Source organism: Bos javanicus, chromosome 4, assembly GCF_032452875.1.
Source record: "Bos javanicus breed banteng chromosome 4, ARS-OSU_banteng_1.0, whole genome shotgun sequence".
Taxonomy (NCBI): domain Eukaryota; kingdom Metazoa; phylum Chordata; class Mammalia; order Artiodactyla; family Bovidae; genus Bos; species Bos javanicus.
The window spans coordinates 103,993,101-104,018,253 of NC_083871.1; the positions used below are offsets into that span (position 1 = coordinate 103,993,101).

Consider the following 25,153-nt stretch of genomic DNA (forward strand, 5'->3'; position numbering starts at 1 on the left):
TGGAGCTGGGAGCTTTGTAGGGAGTAAAGTTTTCCTAATTCCCAAAGCAGCTCTCTCTGCATATGAAGAGAAGAGTTTGGAGCTCTGAGTAAGGAGTGTTACTCTACACCAAGGTGTAGACAGATGGAGGCTCTTCTATCCTATGGAAGTTAGGTGAAGGAGAGAAAAAGAGAGAGCTGGCCGCCAGATATCAGTGTCCTGACTGCCTCCTTTCCCAGCTTCCATGACCCTCAAGGTTTCTGGATGCTCCCCTGGACTTTAACCTCTCACTGGCTTTTGCTTTCTAGACACTGGTTCTCAAGCCCTGTGTGACCAGGAGCTGTATGAAAATTACCTAATATCCTTGTTTAAAACAGCTAATTCCAAGGACTTCTCTGCGGGTCCAGTGGCTAAGACTCTATGCTCCCAGGGCAGCAGGCCCAGGTTCAATCCCTGGTCAGGGAACTAGATTTTATATGCTGCAACTAAAGAGGTCCTACACTGGCAATGAAGACTCAGTGCAGTCAAATAAATAAAGAAATAAAAACTTATGGGCTTCCCAGATGGTGCTAGTGAGTAGTAAAGAACCCGCCTGCCAATGCAGGAGACGCAAGAGACTCGTGTTTGATCCCTGGATCAGGAATATCCCCTGGAGTAGGAAATGGCAACCCTCTCCAGTATTCTTGCTTGGAGAATCCCATGGACAGAGGAGCCTGGTGGGCTACAGTCCATAGGGTTGCAAAGAGTAGGACATGACTGAGTGTCTTAGCACGGCACAGCACACCCCAGGACCTGCAGAATAAGGACTTCTAGGGTGACTGGGAATCTATATGCTTTACAAGTCCCCTGGCAGGATTCTGGTTAAAGCCAAAGTGGAATGCACTGGTGGTTCCAACCTTCCTCTTGGTCCCTTGTCTGACCTTCTCAACCTGCAGTCTCCCCAGGCTTGCAAGGGCTGGGCCCCAGAACCCCCCACTCCCTTCCCAGTTTTATTTCTCTCTGTAGTACTATCACCAGCTAACATTCCATTTATTTTACTTATTTTTCTCCTTTATTGTTCATTGTATAGCATGAAGCACAAGATGGGTACACAATAATGATTTGCTGGATGGATGGATGGATGGGGAATCATAGAACCAGGAAGCTTTCTACCTAAGGATATTTTACAACTAGGATAAAAAGGAAACGAAAGAGAAAGAGTTTCATCAAAGAACAATTATGTAAGAGAATGCAGCCAATTTTTGGCTCTCTCTTTAGAGGGTCTCAGGCCTACGCATGCAGAAATAGAGAAAGCAGATCACAGAGACACAGAGAGGGGAAGGAGGCTCACTGAGGGCCTGGGGTGGAGGAGATGGAAGAGAGAAGCTCGGGAACCCACAAGGAGCCATGAGTCCACTCAGACAAGGGTACCTGACTCAGTTTTCCCAGAAATAGCTTTGAAATATCAATATAATCCCCAGTCCTTTCTGAATTTGTAAGTTGCTTTTGAACTTTTATTATCAAACCTCAGAGTTTATTATTATCATTATTTTGCTGCACTGTGCAACAAACAGGGTCTTAGTTCCTTGACCAGGGATTGAACCCACGCCCCCTGCATCGGGAGTGCGGAGTCTTAACTACTGGACTGCCAGGGAAGCCCCACTTCAGTGTTTATTCCTGAAATAGAGAGTTGTTTTCCCTTGAATTCTGAGGCTTTTCCCTTCATCCCCTGGCAGCCTAAGTCCTTCACTTCCTGGGTCTGTGTCATTAATATTCAAAAAGCTTTGGATGGCACCATCTTTATTTGTTGCATATTAGGCTGCCATGGCCAACAAGGCTTGAAAGTTCCTTTAAAATCAGCATTCTTTCATGAATCCTTAGTTTTATTTAAAATAAAATTGGGTTTTGGTTTACGTCTTACCAGGGATAATATAGATAGAGAAGGAGTGAAAATTTGATTGATGCATCCCTGGTTTCAGAAGACACCATTGCAATCATGCTCCAGTGACAGACAAGTTATTGGGGTTTGTATTAAAAGATGGCTGAGTGTTACTGGGAAAACAACAGTTTTTTTTTTATTAGAGAAAATATTGTCTGATTAGCCTGCCAGATTTTCACCCTAAAAGATTATTTTTTTAAAGGGTGAAATGAGTAGATTTATGTGAATTTTTACAGACTCTTTGCTAGATTCTTTCCAAAGACTATTAATAAGTAACCCTGGGATTGTGTAAAAATTTATTATGGGTCAGGAAGTAAATAGATTTAATTTCAAGGAACAAAACTGGGAATAAATTAATCCTCCTCTGAGGGAAATATATAAATAATAGGATTCATTGGGGACCCAGGTTAGTGCTAATTTTATTTTCAAATTTTATAACTCATCTGAGAGGGAGAACACCATGAAATTTATGCATTTGTATATTTCTCCAAATTCTTCTGATGTGAAAAATATTAAATCATTTGGGATAAGTTTCTAAGACTCTTCTAAGATTGTGTAAGTCAGCATGAAAGCGACAGATAACCTTCAGTGTAAGCAAGAATAAAACAGTACATTTAGGACACAAGCATTTAAATGGTACTTATATGATGAAGAACTTCAAGCTATGAATTACTACCAAGGAGAAGGATTTGAAATCATTGAGGACTGGGAAGGCCCCATGGTCATCTAATTCAGCAAAATATTGCAAACCAGATTTCTCTATGCATAGGGATTCACTATGCATATTAAAGACTTAGGGGAAAAACTGCAGTAAAGAAATATGTTTAATTTTGTTTATTCTGGGTTCAAATAAGTTTCTAATACATGAAAACAGAAAGAGTTAACATCAGAGTTGACTATGGAAAGAAATGAGGCATTGAGCACTGTGCCTTTGGAAGTAGATTCTACCAGGAACTCCATGACCAAGCACCTTTAGCAGAAGCCAAGCTCCAAATTAGATGGACCGTGGATCCAACCCAGTATGGCAGCTTGAATCTCATCTGTCCTTAAAGCCTAATAGAAGACATAGGTATTTGCTCATCACCCAGATAACTAAGCCCATGGTGGCCCACAGAGCAGATAGAAAGAGACCTGGCAGCTCCATACAAGGAAGCCTGAAGCTGGGTGTGTCACTCAGGAGTAAGAGCCAATCATGTGTCTGCACATGGAGGACTCGGTTAAAGAAAAGTTAGACCTACAGGGAAGTGGCTGCGAATCTAGCTCGATGCCTAATTGTTCACTTTCATCCAGATGTTCCCTGTCAGGAAGGCACCGTCAATAATGCATGAATCTTGAAGGCGGAGACAGATGCGGTTATTATTCCCTCTGGGCCTTTCCTGCCTTGGAGAAGACATATGATTCGGGAATGACTACAATTTAAAAAAATTTAAGTTGATACCACCAGCTTATGAGTAAATGCGTAGCTCCGACCGTTTCAGAGCAAACGTCTTTGCAGAATTCCAGTCATCGTCGCAGTTTCGTTTGGCCTGTAAATTTTCACAGTAAACGCTTCAGACAATAACACACAAGAGCTTCTAGAAGAGAACACAGCCTTCCTGTGGGGTTGGAGCAGGCAGCTTTCTCTGGGCTGCATCAGCCTCAAGAAGCCTATTTTTAATATTTGCTTTTATTTCTTAATCCTTCCAGACAATAAACATGAAAGTCATTATAACCAAGTGTGGCTGGGGTAATAAATTCTTCAGAGTCCAAAAATACATGGTCCCTGCCTGACCAATTGCCCATTTTCCAGAAGGTCTAGGTATTTATCTAGCAGCAAGAGACCATTATCTTGCCACACAGTTTATTCCGCTGACACCTAATCTCCTAATTAAAATCAGTATAATGATGGACTGTTTAAATTCTGGTTAAACATGTTCCTTTTCCATTTGCATTCAAAAGAAAACACACTCCTCATCACGGACACCCCATTCTGGGTTCTAATTTGGTTTTCCCTTGCCGGCATCATCATGGCGCTCCGACTTGCCGCTGGTTAAATCTAAAAGAGCATCTAAATATGCCTCCCAGCTTGCCTGTTGCTTGGCAACACCAGCAGCCACCTCCTCATCAGGGTGAGTCCTAATTGGTCACAACTCTTGACAGGAGCCACTGACTTGTTAGAAATGACACTTGATTATTCACCTAGATGGCTAGAGCTAATATTTATCAGCAGGAAATTTTGCATACATAAGTCATGGACGTTTTTAATAATCTGGGTGGCAGAAGGAGGCCATAAGTTTCATTAACTGCTGTTAATTTTACATTTGTTAGTCACCAGTTTACAGTACTCTTAACATATTACTTTTTCCATTATCCAACAATATGTTTAAATACCATCTCCCTTCCCTCTTAGCTGACTCTTATTTATTCAGGAAATCCCCCTTCTGACATCTGTTCCCAAACAGCATTACAAACGGGTCTAAGAATGCCACACAGAAGGAAACATTGAATTCATACAATTCAACCAATACATATCAGCTCCTGCCCCTAAGGGGTTTATCATATAGGAGGTGCAGAAATTCCTACATTGTTACAGATTGTGACAGAGCACACGTCTTCTCTTGAGCACTGGAAGCCGCTTTAGGAGCGCTGGGAGTGAGCAGCATTGTAACTGAGCCTTGATGCTCTTACTGAGTTTTGACTGAAGGAGAAGGTGCATGGCAGGCGGAATGAGAGGCAGGAACAAAGACATCTAGACAGAAAGTACAGGGTGTCTTCAGGGACTGGAGGAGTACAAATGGGCTGGAACACAAAGTACGCGTAAGGGATTAGTGAGGGGAGACTGGAAGGAGGGGTGAGGCATGCTGTTCTGTACCAGGGCAAGGCTTGGTGTGAACTTCACTGGAGAGTGAGGAGCTATTAAATCATTGAAAGCAGGGGAGTGAGGAAAAGGGGCTTCCTCTTCAGCTGTTTAACCTCCAAGATGCCACCCTGGACCCTGGGGTGGAGGAGGGGAACCGCAAGGCCACAGTCTATAGAGTCTCCACTCTGCTGTGGTCCCCAGGCAAGAGACTCCCGGGACTGTGTTTAATCTGAGGGGTGTCCTCTGCTCAGGCTCTTCTCTCTGTCCCTCTTCGTGGGTGGACACATGTGTCCCCTAGCCTACACACCATCTATGTGGGGGACATCTCAGTTGACACAGGAGGGACCCTCTCCTTCCCTTCCCCTGCTCAGGAATTGTGTCTTCCTTAGCACTCAGACCTACTCCATTTGCCAAACTTCCAGGAGCTCCGCAGGCTTCATGGCGTGTGTTTGTTTGCTTTTCAAGTTCATGGCATCAGAGCTACACTGAGCAAAATTATAACCTAGAAGTTAATTAACAGAGGAGCAAAAGGAATGTGGATGCTGACTCTGGAGAAAAAGGCAACAAGCCAGGAGTCAGTGGTCTAGAATTCTCTCACTTTCATTGAATTATTGAGCATAAATATAACCCGTTTCTTCCTTTTAGATCTTTATGTAATTCTGAAGTCAATGCACCAAAGAGATATCAAAAGGCCTTCTTCAGGATGTTGTTGTTGGAGGCTTTGTTGGCCCCACTAGGGAGCTGCCTGCTCTTTCCATGGTCCCCAGGCAACTGTCTCAGCTGCTGTTTAGTGACCTTGGAATCTTAGAATGTCCATGGAAAGGGGCTTTGTAGCTTATTGCAATTAGCTCCTCACTTGGGAGTGAGGACTCAACTGCAGAGAGAGTCACAGGACTTGTCCACAGTAAGAGAACCAGCGTGGGCCTCAGGTCTTTCATTCAGGGCTGGCTCCCAGCAAACTGCACTACATCCTGGCTACAACAGAAAGAACACTTCAATCTATTAATGTTTCTTACATGGCTTCTGTGTTAAAGCCCTTAAGGAACACTGGCATCATGTTCTAGAGAAGCCACTGAACGTGTTGCCCTGTGCTCCTTTCTAACAGAGCAAACACTAAAACCTTCAATCATATGTGACAACATACACCAGTTGCCAGAAGAGGGTGACACTGAAAGTGTGTTCGTTATCTCTTGCTGTGTAACAGATTACCCCCGAACTTAGTTTAAAACAACCATTTAGTAGCTCATTGATTCTGTGAGTCAAGAATCTGCATGGCTTAGGGGGGTACCTCTGCATCAAGGTCAAGTAGTCAAGGTGTTGGCCTGGGCTGTGATCTCATCTGAAGTCTGGACCGGGAGAAAATCTGTTTCCAAGCTTATTCACATGGTCATTGCCTGTGTTCAGTTCTTAGCAGGCTTTGGAAAATAGGAAACTTATTCTATGCCCTTCAATCAATGGGAATCTCCATAGAATCTTAGCCATATGTTGCTCAGATGACAAGTATTTTCAGAAGACCCAGCTAGTGACTGAATATAGGATAGATTGGAAAGTGAAAAGACACGAGGCATTTTCAAAAATTGCTTTCTTAGTATACCTATATGCCAGGCACTATACAAGGCATTGCATGCTTAGTCGCTCAGTCGTGTCCGACTCTCTGCGACCCCGTGGACTGTAGCCCGCCAGGCTCCTCTGTCCATAGGATTCTCCAGGCAAGAATACTGGAGTGGGTTGCCACGCCCTCCTCCAATACAAGGCATTAGGACTATTAATATAAAGATGCTTAAGGTACAGTCTTTGTTTTCAAGAAGCAGATGTCAGTTCTATTCCAAGTGATGAGTAGCAAAGCCTGAATCAGAGTGATCACTGGGGCAATAAAAATGAAGAAACAGATGCCAGAATGGAAGTGATGTTAACATGGTGAGGAAAGAACAGGTGACTCCAAAAGGACTTTGCTGGGAGGAATAAGAGATGCCAGGCATCCAAACAGTCTGGGAGCGTGGGACTGTTCCAGAGGAAGACACTCGGGGTACGCACTGCATTCTAAACCTTTTACACATTTTGTTCTTAATCTTTGATACAAGTTTTCAACAGAAATATCATTATTCCCATTCTGCCGATGAATAAATAGACTGACTGAGGTTAAATGATTTGCCCAAGGTCACACAATTAGAAAGGGCCAAGGAGAGGAAACCTATTCATTGGTTTTGAGTGTTTTCACTCCCCAGGTCAAGTGTATTTAACAACTTCAGAGTCTTAGCCTCAAGAAGGCCTCTCTACCTCTTGGAATTAACTCTGTTGTGCTCTGTCTACACCTTGAATCACAATTCCTCAGACTCAGTCCATACAGATACCATTTGTTTTTAACTGGGCAATTGAATAATGCTGTAAACTCCAGATGAGCAAGGACTTCCTTCTTTGTGGAATTTCCTTCCCAGACTGATGATGGTGCTTTGCCCTTGATGACTACTAAGCTAAGCAGCCATACACTCAGCATCACCTTATAATAAAGATAGCCAATGTGAGAGGTGAGAGAAGCAGAATGGGAAATTTTTCCCCAGGCTTGGCTGCTGGACGATAACCCTTCCCCCAAATCATTCTTTTAAAAATTAATAACATTAATATTTTATCTGATTGTAAATGTAACATGTATGCTTTATGAAGAAATGTGGGATAAACAAAAATAGGAAGCATTCATTATCCTACAAAGAAGATGAAACAGAACAACCAAATGAGAGTCTTTTGTTCAGATCTGTGAGATGATAGCATTGTATGTTCATCTGTGCCTGTGTGTTTGCACAAGCCACCTAGGCCTGCTTGTCTGCAAATCTAGGGAAAGAACTGTGGGGTTTGTGGATTGTATAAAGATGATTGCAAGCCCAGCAAAGAGAGCTTTTGTTTGTATGCAACTCGTGTAAGAGTAAATATTCCGTAACTGCTTGGGTACAAGGAAGAAAACCTGAAATGGTGGCTATTGGCAAACAGACAGATTATGCTCCACTGTCTTATAATATTTTCTCCGCACTGTTTTTTAAAACATTTTTCGTATTACATGCCCCATCTCATATCACATTAACCTAAATAAAAATGTCATTATCCATTCAGTTCGACAGACAGCAGGCAGAGTATGGTAGAAATTACAATCACACCAGCTGACAACAAAGCATTCTAATCATGAGCACACAGAAGAACCGAGGGTGGGCAGCCAGTCCAGCCCCCATTTTGTGCTGTCCAGGCATACGATTGGGGTCAATAAGGGGAGACCCTTCTTTATACACAGGACATGCTTCTGAAGAGTTGCGTGTAAATCAAATTTCATGTTGCATCCCAGTTTTGTTGCATTAAGAAAGCTTCTAGCTTGATATCTAAAGAGACTTCCTTTCAAATGGCATTTTTCTTTTTACCATGTTATTATTCCTCTGAAATAAATCGAAGAGATATTTTAGCATATGAAATTATATTAAAGCACAGTTCACTTGAACTACTAATTTTATTAAAAATAATGGAAGGAAAGGTGGTCAGTGAGCCAGTCATAGGAACGTGGCTTAGACAGTATTGAGTTCTCCAACTTTAAGTGAGTCTGAGATTTACTGAAAGTTACAGCCTAGAGGCTATTAGAAGTGACCCCTTGGCCCATACTTTTGTACTAATGGATTATTAAATTGATGGTTTGTGAAAATTTAGAAAAGAATGCAGTAGTCATAAGAGTCCACTCATAAATCCCAAGATAGCAATTCAGGATAGTCACCCTCATTTCTTTTCTCCCTTTCTTTCTTTCTCACTTTTTTTTTTCCTTTTGTTTAGTGGACTTCAGGATAGACAGTTGAGATAAATTACATTTCTGTTTTGGCAAATCACTTGACAAAGTCTGATAGGATCTTTATTTAGGTTCATGCACAGCTGGCCAAAGAGCTGGAAACAGTGACACGGACCAATTCCATGGCTGCTGAAAGTAGAGGGCCATAGCTCTGTGTCTGATCCTGTGTATACAGTGACAAACCAAAGGCTTACAAGGCACACTGACCAGCCTTCAAATGGAACAAAGAAGGAACAGCCAAGGATACAGGAGATGAGTTTTGAATGCACGAGTACCCCCTTGGTCCACCCACGCCTAGTACAATTAACCAGCACTCTAAGCCCTTATGGCTTGATGAGCAGAAAATTCTTCCCTAGCTTTCCTCTACAAATGCTCCCTCCAAGAGTCTTTGCAGTAGGGAACATAGGAAGGGTCTCAGATACTCTGCCATCTCTCCACTGGGTGTGTAGGTGGGTTGTGCTTTAAATATCTACTCCTTGACCTGCTGCCCAGCTGCCCACAGGTTCCTGCACTGAGGAACCCATGCAATCCTGAGCTCAGACCAGCTCGCTCACTCTCACTCAACAGAGGTGCCCTTTTGCTTCTCTGACCATCCCCCACAGCCAGCAGCGGGGCCCCTGGGGACACAGCACTTTCATTACACCCCAGACCACGTAGGGCTGGCTTGGAGGAAGTTACAGGAGGGAGGGGTCCAACAAGACCGTGTGCCCCTCCAACCTTGGGCAGCAGCAGCCCAGGCTGGTCCCCCCTGCCAGGCCTCTCCAATCACCTGACTGTCTCAGGGCAGGGAAGAAATGGCTCTGCTCAGAACAGATGGTAGGACAACTTCCTACAGAGGTACACGTTAGGTAAATGTAAAGCCTTTCTAATGAATGGACACTCAAGCGTCAAAAAACCGACTGCACCTGATGATGACTCACGGAAAGAAAACTTGTGGTTTTCGTTGACCTGAACCTCAGTATTTGCCTGTGTTATGTGTCTTCTCAAAAAGTCAACACATATCTGGCTTTGCAACTGACATGCAGGGAAGTGATCTCTTTGTGACTTATAGGACTGCACCTGAGATGCTGCTCCACTTATGGGACTGCCTTTCAGGAGTGATGCTGATTAAAAGAGAGAGAGAGAAGTAAGAGTGGAGAGTGTAGGCAAACTATGTGGTGCTCAGAGTAGCTGAAGGGCTAGGGAATGACAGTCCAGCAGATGCTGAGGGGTGAGGGGCAAAACTTGCTGTCCAGGTATCTGAAGCACCCAGGTGGCTCAGTGGTAAAGAATCCACCTGCCAATGCAGGAGACGCAGGATCAATCCCTGGGTGGGGACAATCCTCCTGAGGAGGAAATGGCAACCCACTCCAGTAATCTTGCCGGGAAAATCCCATGGACAGAGGAGCCTGATGGGCTACAGTCCAAGTTCAAGTTCAGTCACTCAGTCGTGTCTAACTCTTTGTGACCCCTTGGACTGCAGCATGCCAGGCTTCCCTGTCTGTCGCCAACTCCTGGAGTTTGCTCAAGCTCTTGTCCATTAAGTCAGTGATGTCATCCAGCCATCTCATCCTCTGTCGTCCCCTTTTCCTCCTTCCCTCAACCTTTCCCAGCATCAAGGTCTTTTCCAATGAGTTAGTTCTTCACTCAGGTGGCCAAAGTTTTGGAGTTTCAGCTTCAGCCTCAGTCCTTCCAATGAATATTCAGGACTGATCTCCTTTAGGATGGACTGGTTGGATCTCCTTGCTGTCCAAGGGACTCTCAAGAGTCTTCTCCAACACCACAGTTCAAAAGCATCAGTTCTTCAGTGCTCAGCTTTCTTTGTGGTCCAACTCTCACTTCCACACATGACTACTGGAAAAACCATAACTTTGACTAGATCGACCTTTGTTGGCAAAGTAACGTCTCTGGTTTGTAATATGCTGTCTAACATGGTCATAACTTTTCTTCCAAGGAACAAGCGTCTTAATTTCATGGCTGTGGTCATCATCTGCAGTGATTTTGGAGCCCAAGAAAATAAAGTCTCTCACTGTTTCCATTGTTTCCCCATCTATCTGCCATGAAGTGATGGGACTGGATGCCATGATCTTAGTTTTCTGGATGTTGAGTTTTAAGCCAACCTTTTCACTATCTTCCTTCACTTTCATCAAGAGGCTCTTTGGTTCCTCTTTGCTTTCTGCCTTAAGGGTGGTGTCATCTGCGTATCTGAGGTTATTGATATTTCTCCCGGCAATCTTCATTCCAGTTTGTGCTTCATCCAGCGCAGCATTTCTCATGATGTACTCTGCATATAAGTTAAATAAGCAGGGTGACAATATACAGCCTTGACGTACTCCTTTCCTGATTTGGAACTAGTGTGTTGTTCCGTGTCCAGTTCTAACTGTTGCTTCTTGACCTGCATACAGGTTTCTCAGGAGGCAGGTCATGTGGTCTGGTATTCCGTCTCCTTAAGATGGGCTACAGCCCATGGGGTCACAAAGAGTCAGACACGACTATGCACACACTCACATGGAAGAAGAAAGAAATGAAACCAGCCAGGGGGTGTCAGAGGGAGTCAGAGTCTGCCTCAATACAACAAGATACCTTGTAACAAACAGATTAACATTTTATAACCTTTCCCAACCCCTCAAGCCTTAACTGAACAGTGGTCTTATGTAATTATTAAAATTCATTCATTCAATGAATTACTATGTACCAAGTGCTGTTCTAAGTGCTGAGGATACAAAAATGAACAAACAGACAAAAATCTCCCCTGATCTCAGAAACTGATATTTTAGTGTCAAAAAAGTAAAATCTAAACATAACCAACATTTCAAAGGAAGTTTTCCACAAGAAATATTCAAAACACTAGATCACAGCATGTTGCTTTAGCTATGGTGTCAGTCCTGATTGTGACCTGGTTCAAAGGATTCCCCCTGATGTTTCCAACTTGGCTTTTCAAAAATACAGGGGAAAATAAAAGGTCATGTGAGTGCCCATTGGGTTCCACAAAGAATTCCACTCACTGCAGTCAGACTTTTAGGGTCAACGTGGCGGGTGGCCAAAATGAGAACTAAATTTGTTGAAGCCAGATCATGGTTACATGAATGTTCATAATCCCTACCATTCTTTCTGTGTGTATGTTAGGTATTTTCCATAAGACAGATATTTTCATATTCAAAAAAGAAATTCAGGGGACTTCCCTGGCGGTCCAGCAGCTGAGAATCCGCCTTCCAATAGAGGGGACGTGGGTTGGATTCCTAGTCTGGGAACCAAGACCCCACATGCTGCAAGGCAACCAAGCCTGTGTGCTGCAACTAGAGAAAGCCTGTTGATCGCAACAAAGACCCAGCACAGCCAAACAAACAAAAAACAAAAAAGAAATTCAGCAGTAGTCCTGGATATCAAAGGCCTCTTGAAATCAAGGCTTCCCTATATTCGAAGTTTTAAACAGCTTAAGCAGAAATGAATAACCATCCATCCACGTGCTCTAAAAATGATCTTTGTATTGAATAAGCAGTAGAAAGGGATGAACCTTAGGTTCCTCTCAGTACTGAGACTCTACGTTCTAGTGGAAGATCTAAAGTATAATTGAAATCAAGCAAACATGGATTTGGGCTAATTCCCGAGTTAGTACATACAGATTGTGGTCTGTTTACTCTCTAATGCTAACCAAATGTCAGAAAACTCAGTGCTGATTCTCATTTCTAAGCATGTAACGATCATTTTTATAATTATTTCACAGTATTTACTCTAAATCCTTTCTTCTTTTTGCTTTCAAAAAAAAAAACACAACAGATTGTTTGAGCTAAAATAGGCATTTACAGCGATGGTATTTTACAATATTTGTGAATTTTAGATCTTATTCTCAGGTACCCGAAAGTCACATCAAAATGATAACCATTTTCGCAGGAAGCACCATACGTAACCTCTTCATTTGCTGCTAATTTAGGTGTCTCTCTGCGTGGTGTCCTAATTGCAGCTTTGTTATCTGTTCTCAGATGACTCCTTTAATCAGCCGGGCCTGCGATGTGCTTCTGGCTCACCTAGAGCGTTACGCACAGTCTGGGGAGGCTTTTGACATCCAGAGGTAAGGGCACCGCATGGCTATATTATAGATGAGAAATCATAGTTCTGAACTGCTGCTTCTTGTAACTGTACATAATTGCTGAACAATTATCTTGGGACCAAGAAACTATGGAAATGCTTACAAGCTCCAAAAAGTGTGGTTAGACTAAGAAGAAGAAATGAGACCCATGGAAAATGTGAAGCAAATACAAATGAAGCCCCGGGGGCTGTGACTTGTGCAGGGAACCCCGAGAGGGCGTGCTTTGTGAGGGGACGTGCCCTCCAACCTCTGTAGCCCCAGGAGGGGGCAAGATATGTCTGGGCAGAAAGGACAGGGTCTGGAAGGACACAGTCCATGCAGTTTTAATTCAAGAAAAACTGTGGGCCCCCCTGCCCCCAGCCTGGAAGCCATGACTTAGTGGTGGAGGCTCAGTTTAAACGACTGATTGTCTGGCTTTTTGCCTAATTGACCTCTGCTAAATTATGGTTTATATCAGATTAAGAGTCAAATAGCAGATCAGCCAGAAGCCAACTTGCTCTCATTATCAATGTTAATAAAATCATAACATAATCATCACCAGCATTTACATTCTACCATATTGTTTACAAAATTCTCTCCTCCACATTCTCTCTGGTCATGACATGCATGAGCTGGGTGAGGGTATGGCTTCACCCAACTCATTGAGTTGGGTACTCAGTTGCTCAGTTGGCCCAGCAGCCATAAAAGCAAAATTAATAACTCTTAAAACCTTTACATCATCAATGTTTAGGATCAGATGAAATCACATTCAGCAGTCACGTTGTTTTTTTGCTATCACCGGGAAATATGTAATCAATTGTAATGTTCTCAGTAAAAGAGGCCAAAATAAAACACGTCATCTGAAGATGTCATGTAGTCCTTAATGATAAGTGGTTATAGAATTTATGAAGAAGAGGAACTAAGTGTATACCTACGTCAAGCCACAAAAATAGATCCTTTCATTAGTAAAGGATATGAATTCCCAGCTGTTAGCCTTTTTAGAAGCAACTTAACTACCCCTACAAAGAAAACAAAAAAAGATTATTCTCTTAGAGCTTAAAATGGCCATTTGAGGGGCAGGTTTCCTAGAGCCTAAGAGGTTAATTTTTCTGGAGCTACTGCCAGACACTTTTCCTTCTGTTTGTTTCTAAAGTGCAATGTGTGTTTCCTGTAATAATATACATATGTTCATGAAACTGCTCCCAAAGTTTGTCTTATGTTTATTTGAGTGTAAAAGGGCCCTGGTTTTTTTATTTGTTGCTCCAATGAAAACTGTAAAACCATTAGGAGGAAGAGGGAGACAGAGTTAATAAAACTAAACAATCAGCTTGCTATTAATAATTTCATCAATCACAACTTGCTCTATCTACATCAATCCCTTGCCTTGGAAGGGCTCTGCACAACTTTGGAGTAAAGCACAGAGACTCTGGGTCAAGTGTTTTCCCTCCTTCACGGGGAGGAAAAAGGAAAGTGTATTTCTTGGTATTTGACTTTGTCGGGATGACCCCATCTTTGTCTAGATTGGCTCCCTGTTACGTATTTATGTCTCCCCTTGAATGGGCTTCCCAAGTGGCTCAGTGGATAAAGAATTTGTCTGCAGTGCAGAAACCACAGGAGACCCGGGTTTGATCCCTGGGTAGGGAAGATCCCCTGGAGAAGGGAATGGCTGCCCACTCCAGTATCCTTGCCTGGAGAATCCCCTGGACAGAGGAGCCTGGCGGGCTACAGTCCATGGGGTTGCAGAGTTGAACAGGACTGAAGTGACTGAACTCACACACACACTCCCCTTGAATTCTGCTGTCGTCCTCCCAGGATCTCACCCCAACGTGGTAGAGGGGAGGGTTCCTCTCCTACCACCCCACTCCAGGTCTGCTGGAGCCCCGCTTTAAGCAGGTAAATGGTGGAGTCGTGTACTCCGGGAGGAGGTGGATGGGGAGGCCAGTGGCCACCTCCTTCCTAAACACAAATGGTTCCCCCCCTGCAGGACCTACTGCTGCTACACCACAGATGTGGTGGCCAGTGTTGCCTTTGGCACCGAAGTGAACTCCCAGGAGGCTCCTGAGCACCCCTTCGTGGAGCACTGCAGGCGCTTCTTTGCATCCTCCATCCCCAAACCTCTCCTGGTTTTACTCTGTAAGTGCAGCTCCTGCCAACCGGGCTAAACTGGGCAAGTTGGGCAGACCCCGTGGTACCCCAGTGGCCTTGGGTAGCTTCGGGACTCCACCCCTGCCACCAGGAAAAGGACACTCAGGGCGTCTCTCAGAGTCACCCTGTGGAGTCTGCCCTGCAGAGCCCTGGTCTCCCTGGAGATGCCCAGGCTCCTCGGCACCAGCCTGGGGCCACTTGCCCACACAGGCAGGCCTGGCTCAGCTCGTCGGCCGCAGTGAGCACGGCCGCGGCGCACAGGGCTGAGGCCGGCTGCATCGCCTTTGCTAGTGCTTATTTCCACCGCGTGAGGAAGGCATTCTCCTCCCCACTTCACAGATGAGAAAACTGAGGCTGGAAAGGCAGAGTCAAGATGGGAACCTAAAACCTTTCATTTTCTAGGACATATTCCTCCCCTCCAGCAAAGCCCTCTTTAGAACACTACTCTGCTTGAAGGCTAGCACATAGTGAACTGGAAACCATGTGATGGGTGACTAGCAGATTACCCAGTGGTGGGGAGACCAGTCCATTGATCTCATTTCTATTTTAGAGGTGAGTGTTTACCCTCTGGCCAATTCTGGTGTCTTCTTGCTTTTATGGAAGCACTGCAGTGTTGTTACTATGGTTATTGAGTATTGCCATAATTCCAAACCATTCTGCTGGGCTGGTAAATTCTATTTCCTTCCTTGGTCAGTTTCATTCCCATTTCCAAGTCAATTTCTGTGGAAGCCCCTGTCACCTCCATGCTCTGCACTGACACTGTATAGCAATCGTCACTATGGCAGTCAAAGCACAGAGGGTCGCCCCTCACCCTCTATACCCCAGGGGAACTGGTTCCCCTTGCCATCAACCACAGGTCATCCTGTGCACTGCAGGGCACGTGGGTCCACTTCCCATGGTGGCTGCCCCTCCAAGCTCTCCCTCCCTGCTGTGTCATTTTGGTGCAGGCCCCTGCTCTTGAAGATGGGCAGAGCCTGCTGAGACATGCATGGATCAGAAGGGTCCTCTCCCCCAGCTCCCACGTGTGCCTGTGCACGGGAGACCCACAGTGAATGCTGAGAATCTGAACTGAGCCGCACTCCCCAGGGACAGGCTTGGCCCCGTGGTCCAGGCTATCATCCAGGAGGGAATAAGTGGCAGCTCTGGGGAACATGATCCAAAGGAAAAAACAAAAAATGCAAATGACCAGAAAGTTAAAAAAGGAGATCGGTTTCCACCGCTTGCTAAGACTTGAAATATGGCCTGCAATCTCTTCTTTCCTGATGAAATACAGAAATCTTGGACCCTCCTATCTAGGACTAGGGAAATTAACTTATAAACATGAGACTGGCTGCTTGAGGGCCAGATGGAAGTGGACCCTCAATTGAAGCCCCACTTCCATCGTACAGACGTTTATCGAGCGCTTACTTCGTGCAAGGAAGGGTGAGGAGTCCAGAGGGAGAACCCCGCTCTGAGCAGCAGCGATTCAGAGGGGGAAGACAGGCCTTCAAAAGACTAATTCAAGGCCGGGGCTTGCTTCCTGGCAACAGACATCTAATAGCCCTGGTTTATTCTCACCCTCTTTTCAATGCCACTTTTGTTTTTCTCTTTCAAGTATCATTTCCATCCATAATGGTCCCACTGGCCCGGATTTTGCCCAATAAGAACCGAGATGAACTGAATGGCTTTTTTAACAAACTCATTAGGAATGTGATTGCCTTGCGGGACCAGCAAGCAGCCGAAGAGGTAACGTATTTTAATAGGACACGGCGTCGGAATGGAATAGAAGCTAATTTGGCATCGCTGTCTGCTTTCTCTCCCTCCCCTCCCAGCCCCACACACTCATGCCATGTTGTCCTTCAGTGGCCTAGCACTTAGAGCTTGCCGGGGCAGCCAAGAGAGAGAAGGGGGGTGGTGGGGGGAGGCTGAGGAGGAACAAATAAGGAGAGAGAGGTGAAAGCAGGCAGGAAGGACGGCAGGGAGCAGCAGCCCAGAGCAATCTGTCCACCCTCTGACCCAGGGGAGTAGAATTAAAGCTGCCCTCCCCTCAAGCTCACAGGCCGCCTTATTTCAAGCATCACCCCCAGCACAGGTTATGGCCACCCCAGAGAATTTTCTAGATAAAGCTGCCCACATGTGCTTTTCATCAGTATATTCTTTATATTGAAAAACAGCAAGATGGAGCTCTACAGCATGGACAGCATCGTTTTGAGAGGGGAGATCAGGCAGCTGTCACCAATCCCACAATCCCTCTCTGCACAGAGGGATGGAGGGTGTTACGGCAAAACGCATGGTTGAGGGCCCTCGCGTGCTTCACTGAGAACTAGAAATTTCTTTCCCCTTTGTGGACATGCCCTGCGCTTGGCACACAGTAGGAATCGAGTAAATATTTGTTGATTGAACTTGGCTGAGAATAGAAATAGGAATGTTCAGTGTTAAGGAAAATAGTTTCAATATTGGATATACTTGTGCATGTATAATACTATTCTTTATGGGCCTTACTCTAGTCAAGGAAACTGCTGAAAAGGAAAAAGCAGGGCTGAAACGTCTGTTCCTGAATTGGCTTGCATAAGATGTAGCTTTAAAAGTGTTTGCTGAGGCTTCCTGAGGTGCTCAGTGGTAAAGAATCCGCCAGCCAATGCAGGGGATGTGGGTTCGATCCCTGGTCTGGGAAGATTCCACATGCCATGGAGCAGCTCAGCCGGTGCACCACAACTATCAAGCCTGTGCTCCAGAGCCTGGGAGCTTCAATTACTGAGCCCAAGTGCCTCAACTACTGAAGCCCCTGTGCCCTAGAGCCTGTGCTCTGCAACAAGAGAAGGCACCTCAAAGGGATACCTGCCTATCCCTAGAGAGTAACCCCCTACTCTTGTAGCGAGCCCACACTCACTATAACTAGAAAAAAGCCCACTCAGCAACAAAGACCCAGCACAACCAAAAATAGAAAGAAATAAAAGGGGCCTTCCCTGGTGGTCCATTGGTTAAAAATCTGCCTTCCAATGCAAGGGATGCAAGTTTGAACCCTGCTCGAGGAACTAAGATCCCACATTCCACCTGACAACTAAGCCACGACTAAGACCTGACACCGCCAAATAAACAAACATTTTAAAACATAAATAAAATTATTTTTTAAAGTGTTTTCTCAAAGACTGGGCAGGTCAGAGAGATTACCAAGGGAAGATGTGTGGTCCAGTGTCACCGTGATGGCAGCAGATGAGATCAAGGCAGATGCAGTCAGTTAGTGGCCAGTCGCATGGAGTAGCCTCTACCTAACCAGTTTCACATTCTGGACACTGTGCAGCAAAGGTGTCCTTGTCCAGAAGGTGGGGGAAGGTGCAGGCAAGCTTGCCCTTTGGCCCATACCTCTGGGAACCCAACCTGCCACCCTTCGAGGTATGAGAAGAATCAGTTCCTGATGTCTTTGGCCCAGCTCTGCCATCTGAAAGGACAGAACATTCTTATCCAGGTCCGTGCTCCTCCAGGTTGAGCCTGGGGAAGGAGCGATGAGCAAAGTCCCATTTTCAAACCTTAATACTACTGTGAAAGCCTTCCTTCATGTGCGTGAGGTTTGTCACACACCCCTCCTACCCCCAGCCTGAAACCCACTGGTGGAGGAATCAGGCTGAAAATTCTCAAACTGTTTGCACCAAATAGCTTGCTAAGAGGTGAAGGGTTATTAAAGATCCAATTACTAGGATTGCCTCAAGCTTTTCCTTTTTTAAACTCAAGAGCTATTTGTTTCAAACAACGAGTTGATCTGAGAAAAACCTCCCAACCATGAATCCAGGACTGCCCATGTCAAGACAGAGCTATATGGTTACTAAGAAAACTTGCTTTAAACCCATCTAAACTCCGTAGACATTCCATCAAGCAGATGTGTGTTTGCGCAGTGGAAAATGCAGCACAGATGTTAAAAGGTAAATATTTTTCTAAGCTCTCGCCAATGGGTGGATTAGACACCTACATCTATCAGGGTGCGTATTTTTCTTGGATATAACCATAAACCAGCACTGTTGCAGGCCTAAATGGGCAGTGTTCAAATAGCCTCTGTGATACAGCACAAATAAAAGGAACCCATCAACACTAATGCTCCTCTCCAGTGCACAGGCCCCAGAGAGCCGCCCTTTCCTCTGGCCTCTGGGGTTGGAGGTTAAGACAGATTTCTATAAGGCTTGGCGGCCTTGAAGCAGCCTGGCTGGGCCGGGATGAGAGGAAAGGATGCCAGCTGCAGCTCTGCCCTAGGGTAGATTCAATGAGGTGGACGTGGCTTCACCCTCCCTTCCACCATTGTCCTCATGTGACTCCAGCAAAGCCACAAGCAAGCCTCGGGGATCGCAACCATATAGCATCTGAGGAGTTTCAAATGGGCGGGTCAAGAGAGAGCCTGGGATGCTCTGGGGTCCCCGAATGGCATCTGGAAGCCGAGAGAGCTCACCTCCCACTCATGCCATCGTGCCTGGCCCTGGGACCAGGGTTAGAGTCTCAGATGTTGCCCAGGCAACAGGAAGGAAGCTGGGGAAAGTCAGCCCTTGTGGATGCTGTTTGGGAAGCAGATTGAGTAGGGCCAGGGTGGAAAGAGGGGGGCAAGGGCCATCCTCTCAGCCAATCCTATGCAAGCAGGCTGGCAGTATGTGGGGCTTTGCCTCCCTGAGTCTCAAGATTCTTGCATCCCACAGGCTGAGCTGTAAGCCCCACTGGAATCTCCGCAGAAGACACCTTCCAACCAGTAGAGGCGCAAGGGTGTCATGACCCAAGGGTCTCATGATTTAAGGGGGTCACGACCCAAGGGTCTCATGATCTAAGGGTCTCATGATCCAAGATTCCTGCTCCAAAGCATGCAGTTACGAGTAAATCCAACACAGCCTTCCTCAAAATACACTTAGGACAAGGCAGGTTTATTAGTATTTGTGGAGTCGTTGATTGCAAACCTAACATGTACTTGGCCCAGTACAGGCATGGGGTGGGGTTGGGGGTGGGGCACAGGATCCTGCCCTGGAGATGCAAGCAACCCTGTGTGACCTGACAACCACCTTTGTTGTTGTTGTTGTTTAGTCACTAAGTCGTATCTGACTCTTTGCGACCCCATGGACTGTAGCCCTCCAGGCTCCTTTGTTCATGGGATTTCCCAGGTGAGAATACTGGCGTGGGTTGCCATTTCCTTCTTCAAACAACCTCCTTAAAAGATGCTAATGTGTGTGACATAGATTACGGATTTGATAGAAGTCCAGAAGCCAAAGGACTGAGAAAATGATGCAACAAGTCAAGAACTTTGAAGTGATCATTTTTTTCTCTTGGTTCTAATACTTGCCCTTTTGGTGTTGAGTCCCATAGACTTCAGAACAGAGTAACCCATCAGTGATCCTTCATCACATCCAAGAGCTGTTCAAAGATGAGATGTGTCAGGAACACACTTTGTCAATGTTAAAGTAAAAGTCTCTCAGTTATGTCTGACTCTTGGAGATCCCATGGACTGAATTCTCCATGCCAGAATACTGGAGTGGGTAGCCATTCCCTTCTCCAGGGGATGTTACCAAGCCAGGGATTGAACCCAGGGATGGAACCCAGGTCTTCAGCATTGCAGGCAGATTCTTTACCAGCTGAGCTACCAGCAGTGTCAGCGCTAAAGTAATACATAAACACTCCATTGTTACACTTAGGGGTAGTGTAAATAGAGAGGATCTGCAAACTACTGATAAGGAAGGAGGGGGAAATGGTAAGAAAGCTCTAACTTAAGTGGGGCAGGAGATTAGTGAGGATAGAAGGGATCCAACCTGATGAGGATGAGCAAAATGCAGGCTGGAGACTTGGAAGGCAGGCTTCTTCAGATGAGTTCCCTCCCCGCCCCCAGGTCCTGTGGGGGTGGGGGGGACTCCCTGCTGTGACAAAAACTAGACACAGAAGTCCACCCTGGAGGGTGGGATGTGAACAATGGAGCACTTACTTTGATTCATATTTTAAATATTTGTTTATTTGGCTGCTCCAGGGCAGGCGGGATCCTTAGTCGGGGCATGTAAACTCTTAGTCGCAGCATGTGGGCTCTACTTCCTTGACCAGGGATTGAACCCAGGCTTCCTGCACTGGGAGCCCAGAGTCTTAGCCCCTGGACCACCAGGGAAGTCCCTAATTTAATTCTAAGCAATGCTTGAATTGCTTTATTATCAGAAAACCCAACCAACCAACAATACAAACACGATGAAGGAAAATAATAAACACCTCCCTGGTTTTCCCAGCTCCTTCAGCTCACCATGTACAGCTGGGTGAGTGAGTGAAGCTGCTCAGTCATGTCCCACTCTTTGCAACTGCATGGACTGTAGCCTACCAGGTTCCTCTGTCCATGGCATGTTCCAGGCAAGAATACTGGAGTGGGTTGCCATTTCCTTCTGTAGGAGATCTTCCCAATGCAGGGACTGAACCCAGGTCTCCCATATTGTAGGCAGACACTTTACTGTCTGAGCCACCAGGGAACTGCTGGCTAGGATGTTGCTAAACATTTTCTACATGTGGACACATGTAATCACAGACATTGTCCAGGTGCCATTCTTACAGACATGAGGTTCTGCTATACACACTGTTCAGCAACTTGCTCTCTTTACTTACCAAAGTGGCTTAACATCTTCTGAATCAGCCCAGCAAGAATGGCCTCATGCTGTACCGGCAGCAACACAGCCCGCTGCTGGCTGCACTCGGTGCTGTAATGAGGGACGGTGGGAGGGTGGGGTCCCAGGCTCCCCCATCTCAGACAATCCCACAAAGAAAATCCTCGTTCCTATTGACTCTTTGAAAGCGGCGTGTGCTCGTCTTCTTTTGTGCTATGAGAGCGCTCTCTTATGTGACTCTAAGGCCCAAATGTGCGTTTTCTTCTTTCCTCCTTTAGAGGAGGAGAGATTTCCTCCAAATGGTCCAGGATGTGCGCCATTCTGCTGCCACAGTGGGCGTGGAGAACTTTGACATCGTCCGTCAGGTCTTTTCTGCCACCAAATGCCCAGCAAACCCTCCCCGGCGACACTCACCCAGACCCCTGTCCAAGCCTTTGAGTGTGGATGAGGTGGTGGGCCAGGCCTTCATCTTCCTCATCGCCGGCTACGAGATTGTCACCAACACTCTCTCTTTCGCCACCTACCTCCTGGCTACCAACCCTGAGTGCCAAGAGAAGCTTCTGGAAGAGGTGGACTGTTTCAGCAAGGAACATGTAAGTACAGTCATCTATGTGGCTTTGTGTTCATCAAAGTGAAACTTATTTTTGATAACCATCTTGCTAAAATCACATTCTAAGTGTATAAGCATGCCGTGGCCCAACTTCTCCATCTTTCTGGGTTAACAAGTAAAATGGAGTACTCAGAACAACACGGAGGAAAAAGAAAAAAGAATTGTTACGTGCCTTCACTGCCTGGGATGGTCCATGAACCAAGCCTGGCTCAGGGAAAATGCAGAACCCCAGGCAGTCAGAGGTCAAAGGTAAGGGAAAGGGAAGGAGACCTGGTTTCCCAACACTCTGTCTGCAGAGTCTCCATGCTCAGGAAGGTGGGAGTCAGCCAGAAAATGGAGCCAAGTGGAAGACAGAAGCAGGCCTAAGGATAGGCCAAGTCAACACAGGAATGGAGATGGGGAGAGTGCTAGGGAAGGGGTCTGGGGATGGAGCGACTGAAACAGGGCTGGATTCTAGATATTCCTTCTAGATGGGGCTCCTCATTGCTGGACCAGAAGCAAACTTTAGGGTGCAGAGCTCGGCTACTTCTTCACATCATTTTTTCCTGGAGGCTTATGTGTGCATTGCTTTAACTTATGAGCTGTTAAAGAAAGTCATTTAAAAAATCTGTGCTTTCAAAGGAAGACCACCGTAATAGAATCCTTTCTAATACATTCTGATGATGTAAGGACTATTACCTTCACAATGTTGGGAGGAGAGCTGTTCCATTATAGGAACTGTCAGAATTTTTTTTTCATATATTGAGCTGAAAACTGATTCCTAGGAAATTCCACTTCCTTTTCCACTGGGGAAAGTATTGGGTTGGCCAAAAAGTTTGGGTTTTTTTGATGCAAGGTTAGCTTTTCTTTTGAAAACTGTGTTAACTGTGTTACTAGTTGCCTCAACTTCTGGCTCACCAAGAGCTTGTGGTCAACTTAAAGTCCTGTAATGTTTTGACATCTGCCGAGCCAGGTTTCCCCAATCCATTGCTTGGACTATTGATTTTCTGAGCCTAGATGCAAGAGTTTATATTTATCCTTATTACTACTCAAGTCAGTCAAAATAATTTTGAATCTTGATTCTGGCATCTGTCATATTATAATTCCTCCAGCTTTGTGTCATCTGGGACTTGCTCAGCATGTCTCCTATTTCATCCAAGTCATTGATTAAACTGTTGAACAGGACAAGTCTTCCCTCCAGGTTGACATTGATCTATTAATCAATATTCTTTGGGCAGGGAGTCTCAACAAGTCACGAATTCAAATAATCCTACCACCTCCTCCCATCACCCATCTCATCCTATTTCATACGTAGTTGTGTTTTTGTTTTCAGTTGAGATGGGGATGGAGGAAGGAACAAAGATAGTTGGGGTACATTTCTGCAAGAGAAAAATGGGGAGCTGAAGGTATATTAGGATGCTGTTCAGTTCAGTTCAGTCGCTCAGTCATGTCCGACTCTTTGCGACCCCATGAATCGCAGCACGCCAGGCCTCCCTGTCCATCACCAACTCCTGGAGTTCACTCAGACTCATATCCATCGAGTCGGTGATGCCATCCAGCCATCTCATCCTCTGTCATCCCTTTTCCCTCCTGCTCCCAATCCCTCCCAGCACCAGAGTCTTTTCCAATGAGTCAACTCTTCGCATGAGGTGGCCAAAGTACTGGAGTTTCAGCTTTAGCATCATTCCTTCCAAAGAAATCCCAGGGCTGATCTCCTTCAGAATGGACTGGTTGGATCTCCTTGCAGTCCAAGGGACCCTCAAGAGTCTTCTCCAACACCACAGTTCAAAAGCATCAATTCTTTGGCGCTCAGCCTTCTTCACAGTCCAACTCTCACATCCATACATGACCACAGGAAAAACCATAGCCTTGACTAGACGGACCTTTGTTGGCAAAGTAATGTCTCTGCTTTTCAATATGCTATCTAGGTTGGTCATAACTTTTCTTCCAAGGAGTAAGTGTCTTTTAATTTCATGGCTGCAGTCATCATCTGCAGTGATTTTGGATAGGGGTAGGTAATAAAACCCCAACCCAAACTGACTTAAGGACAAAAAAAAAAAAAAGGGAGACGCTTATGAATACAGATAACTGAGCAGCTCAGGAATAGATGTTGTTATTGTTTAGTCTCTAAGTTATATCTGACTCTGTGTGACCCCATGGACTGTAGCCTGCCAGACTCCTTGGTGCATGGGATTTTCCAGGCAAGAACATTGAAGTGCGTTGCCATTTCTTTCTCCAGGGGCTCTTCCTGACCCAGGGATCAAACCTGCTTTGCCTGTATTGACAGGTAGATTCTTTGTCACTGAGCCACCAGGGAAGTCCAGTAATAGATGTGGCTTCAAACAAATCTTTATCTAGGCTCAAAGATGGGCTCTGGTCCTAGTTTCTCCCCACTTCTTGGCTGAGCTCTCTTCATATTGGTCCCATTCTCAGGTGTTCCCTTCTCTTGAAACCCCAGGAAGCCTGCTGAGAACATCTGGGAGACAGGCTTCTACTCATAACCAAAGGAGAAGAGCCTGTGACCCCAAATTCTCAGCAAGAGTCATTGGGTTCACCCTGGTCAGAATGTTTAGGTCACTGCCCATTCTTGAACAGACTATTGTGGCCAAGAGAACAGGGGCATGGGTGGGCTTAAGTCAATCCATCCTACCCTCAGAGTCAACTGTAGTCAAGTCCTTTGACTAAGAACTTGGGAGTGGACACTCCAGCAGTTACTCCAGGAGGTGGTCAAGGCAGGAGAGGGAATTCGGCCCCCTGGTCTCAAATAAACCAGAAGGCAGGTCAAACTGAAGACTTTCAAGCATCTGGAGAGTGGTCAGCCATGTAGTGAACGTGGTGGTGGTTTGGAGAGGGGGCAACAGCTCTGAGAGGTAGAAGTCATGACTCACCTTCAGGGAATTGCCAATTAAAACAATAGTCTGTGTCTATTACAACAGTACCTCCTTCCAAGTGAAATTCTCCAGGGCAAAAGAAGGCAGCACTTGATCAAGTCTAGAATGAGTGATGTCATGGAGAGAGCTTGGGGCTCTAGGAGTCTGTCCCACAGCTACTCTGTAATTCCATCTTGTTATGTTCATCCATCAGGAGGATACAGAGCAAGTTTCCACCCACCTGCATTCAGAGGACTTAGACACACAACCCCTTAACTCTGAGGTGGCCTAAACTGACCTTGACCTTGAGGAGGGCAATACTATCTCACTTTACCCTGCGTTCCTTCAATCCCCCCAGCCTAGGATGGGGGCTTCTTTC

The 25,153-nt window shown here is 45.6% G+C and overlaps 1 protein-coding gene across 4 annotated transcripts in view; it reads left to right on the top strand.

Moving 5' to 3' along the window:
* TBXAS1 (thromboxane A synthase 1) overlaps window positions 1-25,153 on the top strand; it is a 173,175-nt gene that overhangs the window by 94,993 nt on the left and 53,029 nt on the right. For 3 of the 4 annotated variants that reach the window (XM_061414885.1, XM_061414882.1, XM_061414884.1), the window contains 5 exons: window positions 12,510-12,598; window positions 14,408-14,488; window positions 14,580-14,728; window positions 16,335-16,465; window positions 21,594-21,908. In XM_061414885.1, the coding sequence (XP_061270869.1) occupies window positions 12,510-12,598; window positions 14,408-14,488; window positions 14,580-14,728; window positions 16,335-16,465; window positions 21,594-21,908 (765 nt within the window). The remainder of the gene's footprint in view (window positions 1-12,509; window positions 12,599-14,407; window positions 14,489-14,579; window positions 14,729-16,334; window positions 16,466-21,593; window positions 21,909-25,153) is intronic. The other variant, XM_061414883.1, reaches the window with a different exon arrangement.